The 24,942-nt window shown below is 43.8% G+C and overlaps 1 protein-coding gene across 5 annotated transcripts in view; it reads left to right on the top strand.

Moving 5' to 3' along the window:
* Positions 1-24,942, top strand: part of BEGAIN (brain enriched guanylate kinase associated) — a 277,663-nt gene that overhangs the window by 128,670 nt on the left and 124,051 nt on the right. For 3 of the 5 annotated variants that reach the window (XM_019481582.2, XM_019481583.2, XM_059723227.1), the window contains exon 3: positions 8,075-8,164. The exons of the other annotated variants lie outside the window; for them this stretch is intronic. In XM_019481582.2, coding sequence (XP_019337127.1) covers positions 8,075-8,164 — 90 coding nt within the window. The remainder of the gene's footprint in view (positions 1-8,074; positions 8,165-24,942) is intronic. 5 annotated transcript variants of the gene reach the window in all.

Genomic DNA, 24,942 nt, shown 5'->3' with positions numbered 1-24,942 from the left:
AGACTTTGCCAAGGATGGAGGTGAGACTGACTGACCTATAGTTGCCTGGATCCTCCTTCCTCCCCTTCTTGAAAATAGGGACCACAATGGCCCTTTTCCAGTCCTCCGGGACCTGGCCTGTGCACCACGACTGCTCAAATATTCTTGCCAGTGGCTGTGCAATGACATCAGCCAGTGCCTTCAGTACTCATGGATGGAGCTCATCCGGGCCTGCCGACTTAAACGCATCCAGTCCATCCAAGTGACTCTGCACCATCTCAGGGTCAATGCTTGGTAGCCTGGCGCCCTGCTGCTGCCTTTCTGCAATCCCATTGTGAGACTTGTCTTGCCCCTCGTTTAGGAACACTAAGGCAAAGAGCTCATTGAGGAGTTCAGCCTTGTCCCCCCTGTCTGTCACGAATTGCTTTTGCCCATTCAGTAGTGGTCCTATTCCACACTGGACCTTCCTTTTACTCCCTATATATCTGAAAAACAAAGTTTTGTTATCCTTAACTTGGGATGCCATCCTCAGCTCCATGGTAGCATTGGCCTTTCTAACTGCCTCCCTACAACTGCGAGCTGAGGAGGTATACTCCTCTTTGGTAATCTCTCCCTGTTTCCACTGCTTATATAGAAACAGTAAGCAGTGCTTATATTCCCCCCTTTTTGCCCTTAGGCTGCTCTGGATTTCTCTGGTGAGCCAAGGAAGCCTCTTGGCCCCTTTCCCCCTTTTCCCCCGCATCAGGATCGTCTCCCTCTATGCCCGAAGGATCGCTTCCTTAAGGCACAGCCACCCTTCCTGGGCTCCCATCTTGCCAAATCTCTTACTCTGCAGTGCGTCCTTGACTAAACACCTGAGCCTTCCAAAGTCTAGCACTTCCACCCTACTAGTTACCTTACCCACTCTACGCCTTATGATGAATTCTGTTATTTGGTGGTCACTGTCCAAAGACACCAAAATCACCCTAACTAGCCGCGGGTAAAGGCAGGGGATGTGCGTTGCAGGAAGGGACGGGGAGAAGGAAGCAGGAGGGAGCTGCAGGCTGGGGTTTGCCCTTTTCTCAGCCCACAGTTCCTGCCCTCCCTTCTCCTCCCGTCCCCCCACCCCAATCGTGCAGACAGCAAGGTATAAACTCTGAACCATAATTTGATTGCTACAACACTCAACAAAATCCTGTATGCAGGACACACAAAATGTTATTCACGTCTGGTGACGCAAATTGAAAAAAGATGCTCCAGGATCTAGAAACATTTAGAAAACAGCAATATTGGTCAATAGCCTTCTGCACTGTACAGGTCTTTCCCTGTTTTCAGCAGCAAGTGATCTTGGAAAGAAAAAAAACAAAATCCTAAGCAATTTATGCTCTCCAATAACATGAGTTAATATTTGGACCAACCAAAAGCAAACACAGGAAGCAAGATGCTCCAGGAACACCAAAAATATGTTGTTATATCCTAAACTGTAGTGAGTTTTGCAGTACTATTATTCAATACTATGTCCAATTCAATAACAGTTGATAGCTCTGGATAATTCTGAGAATGGCTTTGACAACAGAACTACTCCCACTCATTGTGAACTTGTTGCTTGACACTTATATCTAGGTGAGTTTTGGTGGTCAGGTGCTGATGGCTGTTGGATCAGACCAAGTTGTTAGTACAAATGCCAGCATTTTCTGCTAGAGTTGAGGAAGTGATTTTTTTTTTCAGTTGCCCCTACCCAGGAGGCACACTTGGCAACAATTAAAAATGATGGTCAGCTACATCAGGGTCAGATGATTCACACTGTTTAATCAAATTCTGGGACACACTGTGTTGACCTGGCAGTTGTTCCAAAGGACTACCACACATGCTGCACTAAAGAAGATTTACCAAAATATCTATACACTTCTTCAGTTGGCATGCTGGGACATGGGGATATAGTCATGGTGGTACAATCCAGGATTTTCCAGTAGGATTAGCATTCCTGCTTTATGCAGGAGGCTAAACCATATGACCCTTGAGGTCCTTTCCAATTTTAGGATTATACAATTCCATGAATAATTCTCCCAGTTTGGTCTGTAAAAGTTCTACCTCTGCTTATTAATAAGCCAAATTTATAAATAAATGCACCCAAAATAGCAGGCTGTTGTTACTTGAAAGAATGGCAGGGCTGTTCTTCAACTTGTCCTACTAAATATAAATAGCATAGGATAAAAATAGTGCTGTATAGAAAAAATATTAATAATGCCCCAATCCCAGTTAAGATGAGTTGGTCCAAGAAAAGATATCACAAGAAACCCTCACCTCTCAGATATTTCCTGTACCATCACAGCTACTACAACCTCACCCAAGACATACGCTGGAAAGAATAAGGGAGCAGCCATAAACTCTCCAACTCTGAGAAGGCAAGAAAAGCATTATCATCCTCAATGTAGTTTGTAAAAACCTTCACGCATCTTCTTCTATCATAGGAATAGTGCTTTAGGGAAAACTATATATGAGCCAAACATTTTTAAACTTATCAGATGCTACAACATTTACTCACATAAAAAAGGGTAGAGGGGGAAAGGGAGGAAGGGCTGCATTGTTTTCCTCTTCCATCATGCTATTCCTTAAAAATACAAAATTGTTCTTTTTGTCTGTATCCGTTATAATTAACTATCTGTCATCTGCCACCTTCAGGACTTAATAGTGCTTATTTAATTTCTCTAGACAGCAATTAGTGTGCCAGCTATATTTAAACAATCTTGGACATGCTTGCTTAGAGACCAATAGCCACTAACGATTTCACATGACTTTTGGTAGCTGTGTTGAAGATTTTATTTGAAGTATTGAACATAGGAGCCCAATACTTTGGCTGATAGAATAAGGAAACATGGGCTATTACAACAGTACACTTGGGTTAAGATCTCACTTGACATAAGATATTGTCTCTATTCTATCACTCACAGAGCAAGATGCTGTATGCAACAGTGGGCAGAGAAAAATGAATTATGTTATCAGACTATAGTGTAATAAAAAGCTACTTATTGCTAGCCAAAAACTATATTATCAGCACTTTATCAGGCTATTTATAGAGGACATTCTTCATGAAAAAAGTACAACAGCTGCCTACTGCAACTATAAAATATTGTTTTTGAGTAAACCAAATTTGTTTATTGGCTTTACAACTATTTCATTCTAAGGGAGAAAGCCAGGCACTGAACTGAGAGCATTTTTCATTTGGTTTTCCCCAAAGTTTACAACTTCTTTTGGATGAAAGATGATCTATGATAGTCTGATCTTTTAGTCTGCCAATGATAAAACAACTTCCCGTGTAATTTAGGAATGCTGCTAAATTCATTTTCAGATTTGTATACCAGGCAAATAAATAAATCATATAATCACTAATTATCTCTCAACCTTGCACTTGCGAATTGAATTAGAGTGACTACAACTGACACTGATTATCTGAGACAGGATGTTATTAAACCCCTTGGGGAGAGAGCTTTTGTAAGCCAAAATCCATCACATTTAGAGCAGAGAGCATTTTTCTGCATTAGTTCATTTATGAGCAATCATTCAGGTCTTGCTAGTAAGAGCATACAATGAGCAACATTGAACAACAACAGCAAGTAAAATTAATACTAACACTATCTGCTAGAACATTTATTTTACTTATAGCCTTAAAATGCCTTGGCAAGAATATCTGTGTGAGAAATGATAGCTGTATGTGAAAAAAAATGTAAGGTTCTAGCATCCATACTGTAGAACGCCATCTCACAATATCTGTACGTTGACAGAGATTTCACCCTGCATATGGAGAGGTCTTCAGTCCTAATATCTTCTTTTAAGGCATTTTGTGGCTTCAGGAATCCAGCCCAATGGTTTTATTTGATCCATTGCAAGTTCTCATCTTTCACTAGAAAAATACTGCATCTTGTTGGTCTTTTAGCTGACTAATTTGAACAGTCTTGCCTGGTTTTAAACAAACCTCTCGCTGAATTCTCTGCTTTTGCTGCCTTAAGATTTTAAAGGCCCAGTTTTTAGAAGCAGGCTTTAATTTTGTAACCATAAATTTGCAGGCACAATATGGGATGTTTCTGTCAAATTCAGGGCCTTTATTTCTTCTCTTATTGTGGACTATTTCTATAACATCAGGTAACAATGGCAGTACAGAGAGAGATTCCATAAATGCTGGTGTATATTTGTAGATTAAATAGGAGGTGCAGAGTTAACTTGATAATACCAGGAAAGGGGAGACACCCAATCCAAAATACTATTGACAACTCCTTGAAAAGCCACCAGTACCAAGGTATATTGGATTTTAGCCATTTGTCCTTGCCTCCTTTTTAATGTTAAAATCTGTGTGGTCTATAAGTTAGTGTGATGAGAAAATCTACTGAACCTCCAGCTGTCCCTTATTTTTCCTGGCTCACAGATGTCTGCCCACATGTGATCTGTGTCAGACAGCAAATTGGAAGAACTGATCAGAGGCTGTGTGCTTTGCTCTTTCTATAAACCCTGTTACTCTCCCTGCAGAGGCCATGCTGCCTTGTAGCCTTCTTTCACTCAGGCAAGCAAGGTGGGGAAGGCAATAACAACCCCACTCCCAGGAACACGTACAAACCCTCTCAGACAAAAATGACAGACCCAGACTTGGGGGCTGATGCAGAGCACAGCCCAGAATGTTCTGGGCAATTCAAGTGCATGACAAGGAGACATTACCTTGGCTGTTTCCCCTTGTTGGCCAGCTTATAGATCCAGGCACAGTTGGGGAAAGAGTGAGAAGGGAAACTAAAGCCTTTCAAAAGCTACAGTAAGGGAGCAGACATAAGTGACATATTTTGCACAATCAGCTTCCTAAAAGAGTTCTACAGCCGTGCCATGACACGTGCATGCCTGCAGAGTGCTTTTAAAGTAGCTGATCATATGACATATTAGCGCTCCTCAAGTAAGGTATCAGATGAAGGCACTCCACTTTAGAGTGCCTTAGGGAACTTGTGTTCCCTAGGGTTAATTTGTCATGAAATTGGAGCTGGGCTGATGCAACCTAGCCCTGCCCCCAGGGCTGTCAGCAGGAAGGGAGTGGGAAGGCAGGAGGGGGAGCAAGCTGCCTGCTGGGGTTTGCCCAGCCTGAGCTGGAGACGGGGCTAAATCAGAGCCCCCCGCCTCACGGCTCCCCCCATCCCCCGTGCTCCAGCTCAGGCCAGGCAAACACCAGCTAGCAGCTCACACTGCCTCCCTCTTCTCTTCCTGCTGATTGCCCGGGGGGGGGGGCTGGGGAAGAGGGGCATTTCCTTGGCTACAGGCAAGCTCCTGCAGGTAGCCTTGATTCCCCCTGCCCCTCCCCATCCCAATGGACAAATGTCTGTTGGGGAGATGGGGAGGAGTGCTCTAACTCATGGTGCTTTATGTAAAGCACCATGAGTTAGAGTAGGGGTCTGCACATCTGTCACCACTCCTTCTCTTGCTTCTCAGTCTCCTTTTTCTGCTACTGTGCATTGCTGACACAGTCTCCCAGTACTTGTTCCCTGGGTAGAGTCGTTTCTGTGTCACATCCGCTCAGGGCTGTTTGCCTAAGGCACTACCTAACCTTACTAATCACAAAAGATTCCAGAAGAATGGGAAAGTTTGCCTGAAATAAATCACTGCTGGCACCCCAGAGCTTCCTAAGACTTGTTTCAAATATCCTGCTAAAATGATATACCTCTGAATGTTTAATCAACAACTCAAGCATGAAACCATCTAGAAACTAATAAGCTACACTCCTTTATTTTTTACACTAGAGTATTTAATATTTCACACTTCAGTGTTTTTAGGCTTCATTTAAATTATAATTCATTAAGATGCTAGAGTACTGGAAGTGTGCCAGAGCACATAGTAATGTATTAGAACTACACCAGCTTCATGTTTGGCTATTAATGGTGAGTACGGGGGCCTTATATGATATTGTGCTGTGCAGTTATTGTGCTAGTACAGCCCTCATCTACAGAGCATATAGATTTTTCAGGATTCCTTCTAATCAGATGTCATTCATTGATCAGGTTCTTCTGAGTGTTGATGGAAATCTGTATTTCAGTACAGAGGTTGATGCTTTACATGATTTATTCCATTTCAAAGGGGAATTTTCTATTAAATTAGAAAATTGAATGATGGGCTGCCTCTTATCCTGCCAGCAATGGGCATCGTTATGCTGTCCTTATCCAGAGTCAGTCAACAGGACTGCTCAAAGGTTATTATTATTTGTCAATGCAAATAGAGGTGGAAGAATCAAAACTGGCAGTGCAATCTTCAAATACATTTTATAGTCCAAAGGGTTGTTTTATTTAAATATGCTCCTTACTCCATTGAAGTCGAACAGGGCTAAGATCTGTTCATAGCTGAATAAATCTGGAATGATTTCACTGATATAACTGAGCAGAATTTTACTTATTGTCCATCCATGGGAGTTATTTGGATGGGATTAGGTCCTCCAGATTTGACCCCATGATACTTATGTAGTGATTAGATCCATTTATGCAGCATTCTTGATCTGGTGCTAAGTAATCATCCAGGTATCCATCACTGTTGAAATGTAGTGGTCCCAGATTCAGTTTGCATTAAAGATGACAGACTCAGGAAGGCAGCCCACTTCACTAGATTGTTCTGTTCTATTCAGATGTCCACACTGCAGCCTGCTCTCAAAGTATGTCCCTATTCCAATCAAGATGTTTATACAAATACATACTGATGGGCAGTGCCTGGCAATACTGCTAATTAATCATGCATACTGGCAGGTAGGATATTCTCACATGTGCCCCTATTGCCAATTAGGTTTATTACAACTGATAGGGATGTTGCTGGTTGTTAAATAAAAATAGCAGTTACATGAACAAAAACATACTCTTTTTGTCTCTATAGCAAGTGGTCTTAGGTTGTGTTTTCCAATTTTGAAAGCAAGCAAGAGAACAATGCAGATTCACCCTGTGTGGCCAGATCCTGTCGTCCTTACTCAGAGTTTACAGAGGAAAACCTCCCATTGACTTCAGTGGGACTCCACCTGAATAAGGACTAACTAGAATATTTCCAGTCTTGGGGCATAGAGAAATGAACACATATGCCAATGCAATTTACACGGGTTTTGTACACCAATGTAAATTACACCAGGTTCAGACATGGACAGACATGCAGCCATCTTGGGGTAGATCACACTCCAGGCAGGTTTTACTGCATTTCACCACTGGGCAGTGGGAGGTAGGAGAGCAGGCAATAGTTTATTTGCCTCTGGCAGACAGCTACCCTGGGATGGATGCAAGCAGACAAAAGTCATACTGGTTTAACTTACACCAACAGGCTTACCCAGACTCTTTCAGGAGTAATTCTCTACAAGACTGGGCAAAATTATTCCATGTTAAGGGTTAACATCATTTGCCTGCTACTTCATTTACACTGGTGTGATGCCAGCTGCACCAGTGTAAATGTCTTGTCTGTCCATGTCTTTACCAGCACTACTTGATCTTAATGTTAGGGAGTAGCTCCCATTGCCAGTATGCCTACCTGTTGTACCTTTGTGGAGCTCTGAACCTACTTTTTGTGCTAATCATGGCTTATATTGCTTGTTCAGGTTTATGCTGTTTTGTGCTTTCCATTTGCAGCAATCATTTTGCAGCTATTCTTCTGCAGCTGTTGGATGTGCACAGTACATGGTATGCAGAACTTGAGTCTCAGCCCAGATTTAATTAAAACTATTAAACATTCTATCACCATAGTGCTCAGAAATACTTTGCTGGCTGTATTGATATGAAATTGGTTTAACTTGATTTTTTTTCACAATGCAACTAGAAGGGCGTGACTCAAAAGTGGGGTGAGCAGGTGCTCCAATAAAATCAATTGGACCCACTTACATTTACAGGTTTGACCCTAAATATTTATCGTGACCTATATCTGGTCTCACAAGACAATCAAAAAAACAAGTGATCTGGAATAACTTGTGTGTAGATTTAATATTGCTTTAAAGTAATACAATATTAATTTTAATGAATTAGTATCCAAATTATGCCAGAACCTGCTTATATGCAGGTAGTCTAGCTAGGTTACCACTCCTCTGTCTTATGAGCCATACCTAGCCATGGTTTATCCTCTATTCATGCTGCAGGGTACGAAATTCCTGGGTGCCAACCTGTCTATGGCAACCTAGAATTCTCCAGGGCAGGCTCGCAAAATCTTCACCTACCCTCTGGGACAGGTAATGAACAAGTGCTGTTTTGTGAAGTTATGCTTTCTTTCTAACTTTCTGATGTCAGTAACATGTTCTGTTTCTTCACGTCAGTCTCTAGTCTCTCATACGCCAACTGTATGGTATTTCTGAATCAGGGAAATAAAAAGCAAAGCTGTTTGATAGTACTCTAGATGCCTGCCTCATAGCAGTCTGTAGTAATTATTATCAGCATGTATAACAGCCAAAAAGATGTTTAAAAAGCCACAATTTCTACAGCTTTCTATAGATTCATATTTTTCCAGCATATGTACACAGTTCATTCCATTACTGATGAAACAGTAATTTAACTAATTTACTTGCAGTTCTTAATTGCCAATGTTTGCATACTCTGAGATCTCTTTCTTTTGTTGCGTGTACATTAATTCATTGGTCTCCAGGTGTCAGGTTCTCTCAATGCAAGAGGTGCAGAGATGATGAAAGGATGTGTCAGGAACAGACAAGATGGAAGAGTCATGATTGATTCTAGCTTGACATTCCTATACAACAACTAATGAGTTTGCTGGGGTTTTTCTTCCTTCTCTTTCATTTTTGTTCTTTCTGCCAAGATCTGCCCCGCATTATGCCAAGCTGCGGGTACCTAGAAACAATGCTGTTCACTCACCCTATAAAGTTTTTACTGAGACAGATATTTCAAAATGGAAAATTAATTAGGCAATACAAAAGGCAGGTTTGACCACAATGTATTTTATTACAACCTTCAAATTTGCCATGGAGAACTAGTGTAGGCTAGCACCCTTTCAGAGATCATAGAGCAAGAATGGACATCCTTCAGCTATTGCCTGCTACACTGTTTCTTACAGGGAGGAAGTGAAGAGTAGAATAGACATTTTTCCTTTGAAGGCAAGTATATTCCCCTATGATATACTGGGAAATGGGGTTTGAATTATAGTACATCATTTCCAGTCCTTCAGTGTCGTGCACCATTGTTAACTGATTCCAGATAGGACAGGTGTGAGAACTGCTTGTTTCAGGTATTTCTGGTTCTGATCATGCCTGAAATAATATAGAACAGGAAAAAAAAAACCCTCAACCAGTGATTCCCTCATGCAAAGAATATAATTGTAATTTTAATTTAATTTGATGTTTTTGGATATTGTTGTAAATCAGAACTAGTTTTCCCAGCCATATCATAACCCTTAAATTCAGTCATATGTATGTGTGTGTGCGTGTGTGTGTATTTAACAGATATTCATCAAGAAGCTCAGAAGACAGGGCTATGGTGTAAAGGTACAGTATTTAGTAGCCTTAGTTTATGACCAGCTAAAACATGTTATCCTTTCACTGCCTCTAACACATGCCTTAACTCCATTAACCATCAATTTGTGGCACTTGCTTTCTAATAGAAATGAACTTGTGCTAATGAGAAAAAATATCATAATTGGACTTCAACGTGTCCCCAGGTTTAAAGGTATCCAGATCCAGGATTTCGGTTCATACTATTTAACAACTTAAAAGAGTGATATGTGGTAAAGGATGCTGCTGATATTCTTATATCAGTATCTGCAAGAACTGCAAAATGAACCGAAGCTTTAATTTATGTCATCACTGAGGTTTCAAGACCAGTATGGATATTTGCCTGCAGTGGGCAGAATCCTAGATTTTCAAACAATAGCTGCAGTAGCATAACTAGGTTTGGGTGAGCTGGGCACCAGCCATGGGCACCAATACAGAGGGGCAGCCCATGCAACAGCAGCAACCCTTGTGCTGACACACTGATGCTTGGCACCCTCTCCCCTCTGACTGTGCTCAGGGTACCAAAATTCCTAGTTACTTCTCTGCATATCTGGAAATTGCACTAGAGCTGGTTTCTGATTGTATTCAAGGCCCTCTGCTTCTGGGAGGGATTAGGAAATGCAGAGGTGTGTGAAAATGAAAGACAGCAAGCATTAAAGTTGTCAGAGCCTGTAAATGGTCAGCAGATTGAATTTTATCTATCCTGGTTCAGTGATATGTTAGAGCAAACTCCAGTCACAGAATAAAGAAAAGCCTCCCTCCCTCTCCCTCTCTCTCTCTCTCTCCAGAAAACAAGTATTTTAAAGGACCCACAATAAGTGCTATAGTAGGGACAGTCATATTCAAATCAGAGTCCTAGAGGACACCATGCATGTGGGTGGTGTCAGTGCCTCCCAGTGCCCTGATGGGAAGCAAGTTCTGCATTGTGCTTTACACAGCTGCTGGTGCACAGTTCCGCTTACACGCACCCAAATATGTGCTGCCAGATGTTGGGCCATCCCTGGCTGTAGAAAGCTCCCTGGTTTGAGAGCCTACTTCCTCCTCTCAGAGAACAGTTGTTTGAAGTGAGTTCACAACCTGCTGACAGTGGCAAACTTGCTAGAGGTGAACTCATACAGATTCTTGCAGAATAGGAAACTTGTCAGTTCACAAGACTAAAATACAGCAGTGCAATAGGTAAAATAAAGGGAGGTTCAAAATAATGAACTAAAGAGGACAGATGGCACATTTTTTATTTACTGCAACCCAAAGTTGATCACCCGGTTAAAAGCCACCTCTACATTTATTCAAACACATTTCATTCAGGTAACAGTGGGAGCCGATTTTGCCTCCAGTTGAAGTCTCAATGAATCCCATTCAACTGAGATACATGTGCATGTGTGAGGACAGCAACTACTCCCTAAGCAATCTGCATGACAGGTTCAAGGGTCAGGACAGAGTGTTTAGGCCCAAGGCACCCCAGAGGTTTGCAAAAAGTAGGTCTGTTTTACTGCCAAAACCCCTGCACAAGAAATCCCTGTTACTCATCCTCTCCCCCTTAGTATGCAGCTTTAACATCATCACAACACCATCCTGCATTGGGCAGAGTAGAACAACAATGAACAGATGTCCCATTTGATCTTCAGCATTGCCCAGCAGTTACTAAGCATATCCAAGACATTACTGACCTCCGTATTTTCACACTTACCACACACCTCCAAATAAAACAAGTGCCTTGCTTTGGAAGGTAAAATGAAGGAAAAAAATTATTTTTCGATAGTTATGGCTGAATTCTGACTGCAAGGGATGCTGACTGTATTCCTGAATCCTGATTAGCACTGTTCAGGCAAAAGCTGAAGTGTTAACCTCTCACAACCACTGACAAATTGGCAGCAGCTATTGGCTGCTCATCCAAAAGTTACTGACAATTTCTCGGCGGCGGTGAAAGGGTTAACATTGTAGCTCTACCCCTGAAGGGCAAACTCTGCCCTCTTCCTCCCTCAGGAGGAGGGAGGAGGAAGAGAAGGAGGAGAAGTATGGCAGCCATTTTACAGCGTCTCCATGCTTCCATTCCTCCACTCCAACGTTGAAACATCAGCTTCCCCCCTTGAGACACGCACCACAATTTCAAAGGGCTGACTTTTGGGGGACAGGTGTATGTGATATGCAAGTAAATGCAATATTTCTCATTTAGGCAACATTAGTGATCTCTCTGGTAGCATTTTATAGTAACTGTTAGCAGAGGTTGACTTTTTAAAAGGTTGATCCCTATACATTCAAATTTTGATTACAACATACGTGTTGCTTTGACTTTCCTCACAAAGGATAACCATGAAGTTCTGGTGTGAATTCTACTGATAAATTAATGAAAATTGGTGTTATTGGACACTCCACACAGTCTGAAATAGAAAATCAAAAGCATTGATTTCTTTAATACTTCCCTCCAGAAGTAACTTAAAATGGCTTCTCCCAGAGCGAAGAGTAAATGTGGCTCTTGCACTTAATTAACAACTTTCCTTTAGGAAATAGCATTAACTGCCCTCTCAACCAACCAAACAGCCCCTGAAGAAGCAGCAAGTTGCAGGTGTGTTTTAAACCTAAGAAAAAGAAAAGGAGCAGCAAAGGGAGAAAACAGAAAGAGTGAGGGGGAGAAATTGGCAACTGTGGGTAGAGATTGTATCATGCACTCATCCAATTCCTTCAGTCTGACTACTTTATCTCAAGACGACAGGAACCGATTCCCTTGCCTGATGCCAGAGCAACTCTTCACAGAATTTCCCCTGTCATTTAAATGAAATGTTAAAACATAAATTTCAATATGCCGCTCTGCACTACACTTCCCAAAGCTTTACTGCTTGCTCTGTCTTTACAAGCATGCACTGTTCACCATTACTAAAACAAAAATGAGATAGACACAAAGCAGAACAGGACAGAGTGAGAAACAGGAAAGGACCCATAACACAACCACAGAGAATGTGGCTTTACAGGTGTGAAAGCTGATACCACAGGACTTCCTCTAGGCCAGAGGTTCCCAAACTTTTTCTTTATCGCATATCCCCTTCTGGACTTACCAGCTGCCTGCGTACCCCTACCAGGATATGTTTTATACTTAACCCCTTAAATGCCAACTATTATAATGAAAATTAAATCCGCCATTACACATTCTCGTGCATACCCTCCAGGGATGTCTTGCGTACCCTTGCTCTAGGTCTTATCAAATGGAGAGATGAGATGCTTATCCTTAAAGACACAGCAATCCTAAGGGCTATAAGGTGACTTGGTGCAATTCAAGGATGCCTTCTGAGTTGTCTTGAGAGGCACTACTTTGCTTCCAAATTGAAGAATCAGAACAGAAGTCTCTCTAATTTTACTGCCTCCATTTCTCAGTGCCCTGGTATTGACTTCTTACTCATCACTGCTTAGTATGGTGGATTTCTCAGTGAAATATTCTGCAGAGTCCTGATGGACTGTGCTGCATAAAAAGCAGATAATATTTGCACAACTTAAACAGTGACAGGCAACTTCCCTGTAGTCTTCGTTAAAGCAAGATGAATGATTTGGTACAAATAAATGATCTGACGAGCTCAGCTAATTTTCCTGTTTGTGAATTATCCTGATGTCTGCAAATGTATTTTTAGTAGTGTTGAGGCAATGTTGTTGCCATTATGATCCAAGAGAGATGTGAGAGGCAAGACTTCTTGTAGGTGATATCTTTTATTGAGCAACCTGTTAGGTTGGTATAGATATAGGCACGCTTTTAGGTGTCACAGTACACTTCCTAAGGTCTCTGAGACAGAACTAGACACAAATCAGCTAAATAACATGCGGAATAAAAGCTTAAGTAGGATCATTATCACTTGTGAAATGCAGGGTTAGAGTATATCAGGAAAATTATAATAAGCCATAAAGTTATTGTCTACGGGTGCACCTACACATGTGCTTTAAAGCACAGTAGCCACGTAAAAACCCATGTGATTACACTAATGGCCAGTAAAATAAGCTACTGAGCATTAAGGCTTGCTTTAAAACTGTGCACAATTGTTACTGCACATTAAGGCCACCTAATGTGTATTTCTTTAGTACCTCAAATTGGAGGTACCAAATTTAGTGTGCTTTAGAAAAAATACCTTAATGCCCATGTAGATGCACCCTAGGTTAAGTCCCTGGTGCTTAGTGTCTGATAGACTGTTGAATTTTTGTTTTCCACAGTCTCTTGTAAAGGTGTTAGGGAGATGTTCTACCTACCTGCATTCCAGTATTTCTATCCTTTATCTTTTTTTTTTAGTGGTTGTTCATTCTGGTGTATAGTTCTTGTTTGGTTTCACCCACATAATTTCCATGAGGACATCTGGTACACTGGATGAGGTATATCACATTCTGCAATAAACACATGCATGGTCCATGTGTTGACAGATTTTATATTTATTGTTGAGGCAGTGCTGGATCCTGTTAGGTGCCTGTTGATCAGCAGGGAGTTTACTTCTAATTATGTGTTTGGCAAGGTTACAGGTTTGTTTGAAAGCCAGGAGCAGCGGTGTTGGGAATATTTTTCTCAAGGTCTGATCCTTTTCAAGTACAGGCTGTAGTTCTTTGATCATTCTTACAGGGTCAATTGTGGGATGATAGGTGACCACCAAGGATGTGTGTTCAGTGGGCGTGTGGTTTCTTGTATCGTAGTGAATTGTTGCTGAATATCTGGATGGCTCTTTCAAAGAGCCCTTTCTCTGCTATTTCTCTGGTGGAGTGTCCTTGCTGCATAAAGGCAGTTTTCAGTTTGGCAAAATCAGCATCAGGAGTGCTCTTTTCAGAGCAGGTGTGGTGGTATCTGAAAGCCTGACTCTATATCACTGTTCTTGGTGTGTCTGGGGTGGTTCCTGGTTTTGTGGAAGTAAGTGTGGTAGTCCATGGGTTTTCTGTAGATAGATGTTTGTGGGGTGCTCTCCTGGATATACATTGTAGTGTCTAGAAAGTGAATATATATATTGAAGGATATATATAGTATTCCCAAGAGGATTTGTTTGAAGGATAATGATTGTTAAACTTACAGTGGAAGTCAAGAAGCAAGTCCAGGTGTTCAGTCCAGATGATGAAATGTTATCTATGTAGCTCAGGTATAATGCAAGTGTGGTGGCACAATTTTCTAAAAAAGCCTCTTCCATGTGGCTCAAAGAGGTTGGAATATTAGGGAGTCATCCTTGTGCCCACAGCCGTGCCCATGGTTTGGAAGAAGTGTCAGTTGTGGGAAGTGAGGTTGTTGTGGGTGAGGATGAAGTAGATGACTTGTGTGATGGGTTGTGGTTGCAAAAGTGTAGTCCATTTTCCTGTAGGTATTTCAGGTCAGCAGTGGTATCTTCACTATATTGGATATTGGTGTATAAACTGATAACATCCATGGTTACATGTATGACTTTCTCAGGCCGGTGTTTATTAGGCCTGTGCAAAGCCGCAAGTATTCAATTTGGATTCAGCTGATTCGGAAGGATAGTGATTCGATTCAGTGATTTGAGTCATTGGCCCAATTCGATTCGGCTGAATTGGATCCAAAGATTCGGCACTGATTCAGAGATTTGGCCATACACTAAACAGGCAGTAGTTCTCAAGAACACTGGATACAGCCGCCTCCAGCTGGTAAGTCTGTTGGGGTAGGCAAAGAGAGGAGTGAAGGGACATGGGGGGGACAGATCAATATCCCCACAGCAAGGGAGGGATTGGAGTTAGGGCTGGGACAAGCTGCCCATCTGGGTCAGGTGGCACAGGACTTAGGGCGGGGGGCTCCCACCACTGCGCACTGCCGCACACCGCTGGTCTGGAAAGCCATGGGAGCAGACATGTGCTCCCAGATCTGCACAGGGCGGGCTGGGCCGGATTGTGCTCTGGATGGGCAGCGGAAGGTGCTGAGAATGGGGGCTCTGCCCTGCTGCCACTTGTCCAGCCGGGGTGGGGGGGGTGGGATGTGCACGTGACAGCACTGGGAGCGGGGGCTATACCCTACTGCTGCTTACCCAGCCAGGGTGGGGATTGGGGTGAGGCGTGATGCAAGTGCAGCTCGCTTCAGGTGGAAGGGGGCTAGCCTCTCAGAGCACAGCCAGGCCTAGCCTGCCCTGTGCAGATCTGGAGACATACACCCGCTCCCATGCCCTCCTGGACCAGCGGCGCAGAGTGGCACACAGCAGCAGGAGCTCAACTCCCTGAGTCCACCCCCCCCACCCCGCCCTGGCTGGGCAACTTGTCCCAGCCCCAGCCCCAATCCCTGCCTCACTGTGGGGGCATTGATCTATGCCCCCCACCCCAACACCCCTTCCCTTCCTCCTCCACCCACCACAACAGACTTACCAGCTGGAGGCAGCTGTGTCCAGCATCCTCAAGGACTGCTGCCTGTTTAGTCTGTGGCTGAATCTCTGAATCAGCAACAAATATTTTCTGAATCAATTTGGACCTTTTAATGGGTCTCCCAATTTGATTCAGATTCGGAGATTTGGCCACTGAATCGGGCCAAATCTCCTCCAAATCGAATCAACTACCAAAGCTTCACACAGCCCTAGTGGTTATGTTCTAGCTCTTGTTGAGAAAGTCTGTCTTGTCTGATAGAAAACTTGCTTTTTGAGTGACAAGTAGTTTTACATGATTGTGTGTATCTTGATCATTCTTTTTCTTTGATTCTTCAGTGAGGGTATCACAGTTGGATATTATGGGTCTGCCAGGCGTATATAAAATGGGATATGAAAGTAGGGGTGTGAGAGTAGAAACAGTTTTGTAGGGTTTTTTCCCCACCTGAAGCTGATGTGGAAAGGATTTAATAATATTTTCTAGCTCCAGAGTGAATGCTGGTATGGGGTCCTTCCTAAGATCTTTATAATAGTTGGTCCTAAGGTCTTTATAATAGTCTGAGAATTGTCTGTTAGCCTCATTGATGTAGTCTTCACAGCTGATGATGACAATAGCTCCTCTTTTGTCCACTGGTTCAATTACTATTTTGTAGTCGGCTCTTAGGGACTTCTATGGCTTGTCTCTCTCAGGGACAGAGATTGTGGTGGTCCTGGCGTTTGTTGAAAATTACTCTATTAACTTTCTTCCTGAAACAGTGGTAGTAGTAGTCCAGTCAGATTGTTATTGGTGTTTGTTTAATCAGGTGTGGCACAAAGGTTATAAGAGGTAGTTCTACCCTGGTTGTGAAAGTATTCTTTCAGGCAAAGTCTGTTGAAGAATTCTTCTAATTCCCCCATATTAATATCTTATCAGATTGTTTCTGTGAATAAAACTTCAGGCCTTTGGAGAGTACAGATACTTCAGTGGGATGTATTGGATGTATTTTCATAATTCACAAGTTTTTAGCAGGTATTTCCTGCAAACTTATAGGAGCTCTTGTGATGTTAGCAAATAGCTGGTGTAAACAGAAATGCTTGCCTGCCTCCCGTTTCACCTTGGCAATGAGGGTTGGACAGCGTGAAGATGAACTCAGCTTCCAAACAGTGATTTGTTCGGTTCATGTGAAAGCATTCACTATGTGTCCCTCAACTTCCATTGTTCATGTATATCCAAACACAGGCTCTCACCTTTTCCTGGTCCTTCATTTCATTCTTCTCTTGTGCCTTATTTCATAGCCTCCCACCATTTAATTTCCCTGACTTGCAGAGACTTATTCAGATAAATTCATACTCTCTTACACCACCTACAAGCTCTGACTGATGGGTCTTTAACTTAATAATTACTTGTTCTCAAAAACTCTGTGTGAGGAAGTCTAGCTAAATCACTCAGTCTTGCCCTCGAGAATTTAACTGGGTATAATTGGGGGTCTGGAATAAGAAAGGATTAGCAAACTTCAGCCTCCTCTAGACTGACATAGACTTTCCCTAGTCACCTTCTGAATTTTGTGTGTGACATATTCATTTATCTTATACATGGCAGTGTCTCACTTAGGTATTTAACCTCGAAAGTGTCACTTCAGCAAAACTGGCTATCTTGCTAATAAGAACTGGAAATGTGTTTTGAACACTCTAGATCCAAATCAAGTTAACAGAAATATTAAATCACTCCTCAGAGATCTGACTCAGCTCTTCTAGCTCTAAGCAGGAATACAGTATAAAGCGCAGAGGTTGGGCCAGCCAGTACACCAACTTATGAGACAGGATGTATATCATGATTTATAGTTGTAAGTTACTTCCTCCTCACAAACTAATCTACTTCCTGGACTCCTCAGGATTCAATGGAATAAAGTATTCCCCAACATGGAGAACCTCATTTCCAAATGTTCATTTTTATTTTGGTAAATCTTGTGCAGTTTTCACCACTGTGGGGAATCCAAATAGGCTTCAATCATAATAATTTTTAAAAAGCAGCTTCAAAATCTACTCCTGAAAGTCGCAATTTTATTCATGTTGTTTCTCTCCAATCCAATAAGTGTTGGGTTGCAAATAATATATTTTAAATAGAGGAACATTTTTATAACTTTATTAGAAATGTGTATGGAGTCAGGATCTCTGTTAATCATAGAGGAAGTACCCCCTGCAGTGACTCCTTTAATTTTTTTTTTTAATTTAGCTTGCCCCCCTATGTCTGATTGGTGGAGGGGCCCCACCAGCCAGGCAGTTTGCTGCTGATTACCAGGAAAGTGAAAACCACGGGTTTAAATATGCCATGGTTTTTGCCTCCCCACCACCGATTAGCAGAGTGCCCCCAGTGGCCCTGCAACTTGCTGCTGACCAGAGGAGAGGCAAAAACCACAGCATGTTTAAAACTGTAGTTTTCACTTCCTTGGTGATCAGTGGCAAATGGAGATCCCTAATATTGAGAAAGGTATCACATTCTATTAAGAGTAATGACATTCACCTAATACAATCCAACTATTGGCAGCTGATCAGCTAGAGGTTTTTTCCATATAAGAGTATAGCTCTTCGTTTTCATCATATACTCTCCTTATATTACATATTGAATTAAGTCTCTGGGAGAGCTCTAAGCTATCTGAATATATGTCCAGCATATTAATGGGCCTCATACGCAGAAAGAAAATAATTGCCATTGAAGTCCAGGGAGTATTAGTTCATTGGCAAAGGCTCTTCCATGTATGGATGGCCCATTAGGTAAGCATAGGTGAGGTACTCCAATTTCTTAACCAGTGGCACACAAAGGAATGATGTGGCTAGCACATCATCTGACCACCTTTCATTCCATAAAGGGGTTGGGGGCTTTGTTGCATGGGACATGTAACAAGGGGCCTACTCGGGACCGACTTCCCAGTAGTCTGCCCACCTGTTCCTGGGCTAACCGCCTGCCTTCTTTCCCGCCACGCCTTGTTGTTAATTGATTAATAGATGTAATTAAGTGGGAAGCTGCCCATTTCATGCCCCAATGCCAGGGGGGTGCTATCTGCAGCTCCATTCCTCCCCTACACTGCAGCCCAAGCCTGGCAGATGGCATCTATAGTTCTAACAATCACCGGCCCCTCCCTGGGCCCCAGAATCCTACTGTGGGACCCCTCTATGATCTCTCCATTCTGGCAGCTTCATCTGCCTTCATTCTCAGCAACATGGCTCCCTGAGCTGCTGCCCCCTCATGGGTGTGGTCCCCCCCCGGGACCTTGGGCTACTAGCCCTGGCCCACCTCCAGGCCAGTTGGAACCCCAGGCCCTCAGCTCTTGGGTGTTCCTCGTGGTGGGCCCCTGCCCTTTGACCCTTCCAGTCCTGGCCCCAGCATTGACCAGTCGGGGGAAATGTCAGACAGGTTCGTGAGTCCATGGCCTCACACGCTTCCTCTGGGATCCACCTTCCAGACCCTCCGAACAAAGGGGTAACCCACCCGGTCATAGGGACTAGGGGCTAAGTCTCCCCAGCCCAACTTTCACCAGGGTGGTAACTGGCCTGGCATTTCCTGGGGGCTCCCGCACCACTGGGAGCCCCACCAGGCCACCCACTCCCAGCAGGGTGCAGTTTTAGGTCATACCCAGGACCAGGAGCCTCCTGATCATCCCCTACAGCTCCTCCCTTACCTCCAGATGATACTAGCAGCCCTCCAGCCAGGCAGTGTTGTTGCCTGACCTCCAGTAGCCAAACTGCCCTCTGTATATGGGCAGCCCTCATCAGGCACCTGGCAGCTGTCAGCTCCAGGCCCTTGAAGTGGAAGGCACACACAGTGCCCTGCTGCAGGACACTTAATGTGCATTTTACTTAGATCGTAGTAAGCATTATCATGCTATACTGAAAGTTAGGACGTTCTGAGGAGTTACATGGTAATGCTTACTATGTTCTCAGCCCACTTTGGATAGGCCTGGGGCTGGCCACACCCCCAGCAATGGGCACCACAGCTCGCACACCTGCCCATGAGGATGTGCAACCCACATGCCTGGAGCCTCCACCCTCCCTGCTACATACCCAGCACTGCCCAGCCTGGAAGCACCTGCCCCTGGCATGCAGGAGTCAGTCAGGTCTCTGCTGCTGGCAGCAAGTAAACAAAGACATGGGGAACTCAGCCTGGGAGAGAGCGTAACACCTGTTACCGAATCCATGGGGCGAGCTAGGTCTCTACCGCTGGTAGTCCTGAACTGGCTCCAGTGCAGTGCAGGGTGTGAGACTGTTGGTCCCAGGCCCCACACTGCAACAGAGCCTTGAACTCTGTGGAGGAGTCCAATGATAGCTGAACACATGTTACTTAATATGATCAGGAGATACTTCCTTCCACAAAAGAAGTCATGACTTTACTATGATATGATCATGCCAGCATTAGGCCTGTGCAAAGCGGCTAGTATTCACTTTGGATTCAGATTCGGCTGATTCGGGGGACAGTGATTTGATTTGGTGATTCGAATCACTGTCCCGATTCAATTCAGCTTAATCTGAGTCAGAGATTTGACTGCTGCCGAATCTCTGAAATCAGCCAGGCCCATCCTCCCCAGCCCAGCAATGGCTTCCCTGCCCACCCCAGCTCCCAGAACTTGTTAAAAAAAAATCCCTGACTCAGCAGGTGCTGCCGGGTTGGGGGGCAATCCCCACTGCTCCACACTGCCCAACACTGCGTGGGGGACTCTGCCCTTTAAGAAAAAACAAAAAAACCCCAAAACCCTGGACTCACCACTCCTTCCAGTAGAGGGTGATCTCTGCTGCCCCCCCACTGCCCCACACTATATGCGGGGCTCTGCACAAGCCCCTGAAGCCCTGGAGGCCACTGCAGGAGCCATGAATCCCAGGCTTGTCTCATTTTTTTTTTCTTAAGGCACTGGCTGGGGGGGGGCATTCGTGGGGGGGCTTATGCAGAGCCCCTCCATGTAGCATGGGGCAGTGGGGGGCAGCAGGGATCTCCCCCATGCCCGGAAGTACCCAGTGAGCACCAGGGCTTTTTTTAAAGGGCTGGGAGCTGGGGCAGGCAGGCAGCCATGGGAGGGCTGGGGGAGTGGGCTGCCCCCCCCCATGGTCCCCTCCCCCAGCCCCTAGTACATACCAGCTTGGATTTGGCTGCAGATCCCTGCTGCAGCCATCAGGGACTGCCCAAATCAAAGCTCTCTGGATCTTTTCCAAAAATTCAGAGAGCTTTGAATAGATTTAGACCTTTTAATTGGTTCCCCGATTTGATTCGGATTTGGAGATTCGGCCACCAAATCAGGCCGAATCGCCTCTGAATCGAATCACCATCCGAAGCTTTGCACAGCCCTACTTAGCATGTGTTTTACTGCTTGGACATACAGACACTCACATTTTAAGTGCAGTTAACATATTTTAAGTATAACACGCGATATGGCCCTCACTCACAGCTGGGTTGATCGGGGGTGGCCTTTGTCATAGCTACTGAGCAAGGCTCAAACTCATGCCTCTGGAATGATAGAACTTCATAAATCACTCCACTCCCAGCATTAGGCCAACACAGTTAAAATGTGATTCCAAGTTATTCTTCATTACAGGATGCTGCAGTTCTCCCTTCCTATGAATTAGTCCATCAAAGTTTGGAGCAGTATATTAAAATACATTCCCCCTTGCTGGCTCTTACTTTTAATTGTGTGAATTGAGCATTAATACACTGCCTGTAACCGCCTCCCTCTCCCCACCCAAAAGGAAGCGATCACCCCAAGTATAGCAGTAACACTGCAGTAAGCTGTGTTTGGAGATACTGGGCCATACCCTCAGCTGGTCCATTAACACCAGATGAGGATCTAACCTATCTGGTTTAGAGCTATATAGGCTCTAGCACTTAGAAAAGAAATAAAGGAAGTTCTTTCTTTTCTTTTTCCTCCCCTGTTCCATGGAACTTCTCTGTGCCCTTTTGTGTTTTATTGTTGTTTGCACTTTGGCTCTAAATCTTTAGGTACAGTTTGATTTATAATCCAGGACACCAATGTGTGTGTGTGTGTGTGTGTGTGTGTGTGTGTGTGTGTGTGTGTGTATTGGAGGCCTGGAAAAGCAATTTGATCTCCAATTCTGGGCCACTCATGCATTTATCCTAGAGCACATGCATTTCCCTCCCTCCCCTCTAAGCCTAGCAGTACTTCTTTTGAAAACCAGCATAGTTGAGGCATGCCAGTTTCTACAGCCACTGGCACACAAGGGAATGAAAAAAAATCAACATGATTAATGGGCATGAATAAATGTCAGCAGCCTTGTCTGTATGAATGAATAAATCTACGAGCAGTTCAACAAATACATTGCACTCCCTGATGCTTAAATCCATTTAACTAAGACAGGCGAAGACAAGTCCTTTGCTTTTCTTGGACTGACAGGGCTTCTCACTTGCTGGACTCAGCAGGTGCTGCGGGGTTGGAGCACTAGTATCCCTTAATCAGAGCATATGCACACCCCTGGCTTAGATCTACATATATTTTCAGCTCCCCAACCATCTCTTCCTTGAGTTCTATCACAGGTCTAAATCTGCATCTCTCAGTTATTGCACACAGCACTCTTATTTACCCCTTCGCAGCCTCTGTTCCTCCCTTCCATTTGCAGGAGTCCTTCTCCCTGGCTCTTCACAGGCTTTCTTATAAGCCATTTCAGCTGTGAAGACCAATGCAAGACTTGCTTTTTCCCTGCCCTCTTTTTCCGCTCTTTATAGCAACCCATAGGTCAAGTCACTCTGGGGAAAAGGAAGAAGGTTATATGCATACCTGTCCCTTTCCCAGAATGCATAGCTGCCAAGTCATTAGCTCCCTTCCATTACTTCCTGCCCCCAAAAGCCTATGTTTGGGGCTGGCATTTGACTAGAACCACCCTGAACCTATAGAATCCCTTAAAGGATTTACCAACTCTCTTACAGGACCCAGCTGAAATCAGGGCCCCAATTTGTTGTACACCAAAACAGGCAAAAGGTGGGGAAACAAAGAAATATTATTACCCCCATTTTATAACTGGGGAATGGAGGCATCTAAGACTGTGGCAGAGTGTGTAGCAAAGCTAGGAAAGGAGCTCAGATCCCAAATCCTACTCAAGTGCTTTAACCACATAACCATTCTTCCTGTCTAAAATAATCCCACACATAAGACAATGTTAATCAAAGACTGGATGTCTGCACTAATGGAGAATAGGAATACTTGGCATGTTTGTTTTAATACTTTTGGCATTGCCCATCTCAGTGTCCTCATTCTGTCATGCCTTTCATCCACTCTCTTTTTAATATGGACCAGTGCTAACAATATTTTGCTTTCCTTATTACTGGAGCAGCATGGAGAATTTCCAAATTCAGTTTAATTCCAATTTCAAACAGAAATAAAAATTAAACATCCTCTGTGATGGGGAAGGAAGCCTAGAGCCCAGAAACGGAGGCAGTCAGTCTAGCAACATACCCCAGATCCATGAGCCCTGGCAAGTGGAGGACCCCTAACTCCACAGCAGTTCTCTTGGTTGAGTGCTGCCAAGTGAGACCTGGGTCCCTGGCTTATGGACAGTCTGTCTGGTAGGTTCCCTACCACCACAACGCTAGAATCCCCGAGATCCCCAGCTCAGGAGCAGTGCACCTTGAGGACAATGATCTGTAAAACCTGGAAGTCTCTGGACATGCAGGTTGGCATTGCCAGGATTTTCACGTTCTGGTTTCCCACCGCCCTTTTGTTGTGCTGGCAAAGAGCTGGGATCCCAGAGTCCTAGGCTTTTCTGTAACTCTCTAGGTAAGCCACCAAGGAGCAGAGCAGGTGAACTGACAGAAAAACAGACAGAAATATTGTAAAATCACTTGCTTCCCATTGGACCCTCTGTCTCAGCCACCTGTGGAGGGTTCAGGATTGAGAGTATGGTCAAGGGTAGAAAGGTAAGAAAGGTTTATTGACTTAACAAAAACACAACTATGCGTAGTAACAAGACAAACAATGACAGACAAAAGCAATTCACGTCGGCAAGTTATCGGCAGTCCCCTCTGATGTTTGATACACAGCAAGCTTCTCTTTCTACAAAGTTCAGCAAAGTCAGGCGTCCCCGATCAGCGCTGTCCAAGGGGTACCAAGAAGGACCCTGGAATGCAGTTTTTGGGCTCCTCGAGGTCCACGGGCCCACTGATCCAGGCAACAGCTAACTAGTCCTTTTCACAGAGCTGTATCTTCCTTCTGAACGGTTTCCAGATATTTCAGCTAATTTATAGCTTCTGAATGGTTCTGATAATGTACAATCACTCAGATTCCTTTTACTTCTACTGTCCTTAGACTGACCAATAGCAGTACAAGCCTTGCATTCCTTTGATAAGGTAATTTTAACTACACTACAGGGCCTTACTATTTCAAGGCTTTGGTAAATTTACTAGGCCTTACTTTTACAAGGCCTCACTACATCTTAAACTTTAATTAGTCTTTTAGCAACAACATATAGCTTAATATCTAAACAAATGCAGAAAAACACTTGGTCTAATCTTCATAGAGCCTTCAGTGAGCACCTTTATTACACAGTTATACTTTTCAGCTGTCACACCCTCCTCAGAACAGAACCATCTGTATGGAATTCAACATACCATATTTCTCTTATGGAAAGAGATTCCACCAAAGATCTTGATTAGTTCCACTTCTTACCTTCATGCAGCAGGCTAAATTAGAGATACATGTTTGACTTTCAGTGGAATCTCTACAAACCCAAAGGTGAAACCGAGTAGGATCCAAAGGATTTTTAGCTATGGATTGTATGAGCCAAGACAAAACATCAAAACAGAAATGTTCTGTGGTTTGATTGCAAAACAGGCATCCTCCGTGGGTAGGTCTCTGCTGAAGAGGGTGCAGATTAGACCAGGCTGACAGTTATGCAAGCAAGAATCTTTATAAACATCAAAAGAGTACAGATGGTTGAGTATCTGTTGCATTCCCTCCAAGTTCCTTGCCTTGGGTCCACACAACCCTTTTGTCTTCCTCCTATTGGAATAACACTCCCATCTCTTAAAGTGGGGCTGGCCAACCTGCAGCATGTGCCAAAAGTGGCACGGGCAGCTTCTGTATGGGCACACGGTAGGTCAGGGAGGGGGCAGGAAGCAGAGTAGTAGACTAGGCTGGAAGCAAAAACACAGAGCAGCAGATGGAGCCGGAAGCACAGGGCAGGGAACAGGAAGCAGAACAGCAGATAGGCTTGGGGAAAGGGATCAGCATGGTACAC

Source organism: Alligator mississippiensis, chromosome 2 (assembly GCF_030867095.1).
Source record: "Alligator mississippiensis isolate rAllMis1 chromosome 2, rAllMis1, whole genome shotgun sequence".
NCBI lineage: Eukaryota > Metazoa > Chordata > Crocodylia > Alligatoridae > Alligator > Alligator mississippiensis.
Note: the sequence above shows the minus strand (reverse complement) of the source record. Positions and strands in the feature narration are given on the sequence as shown.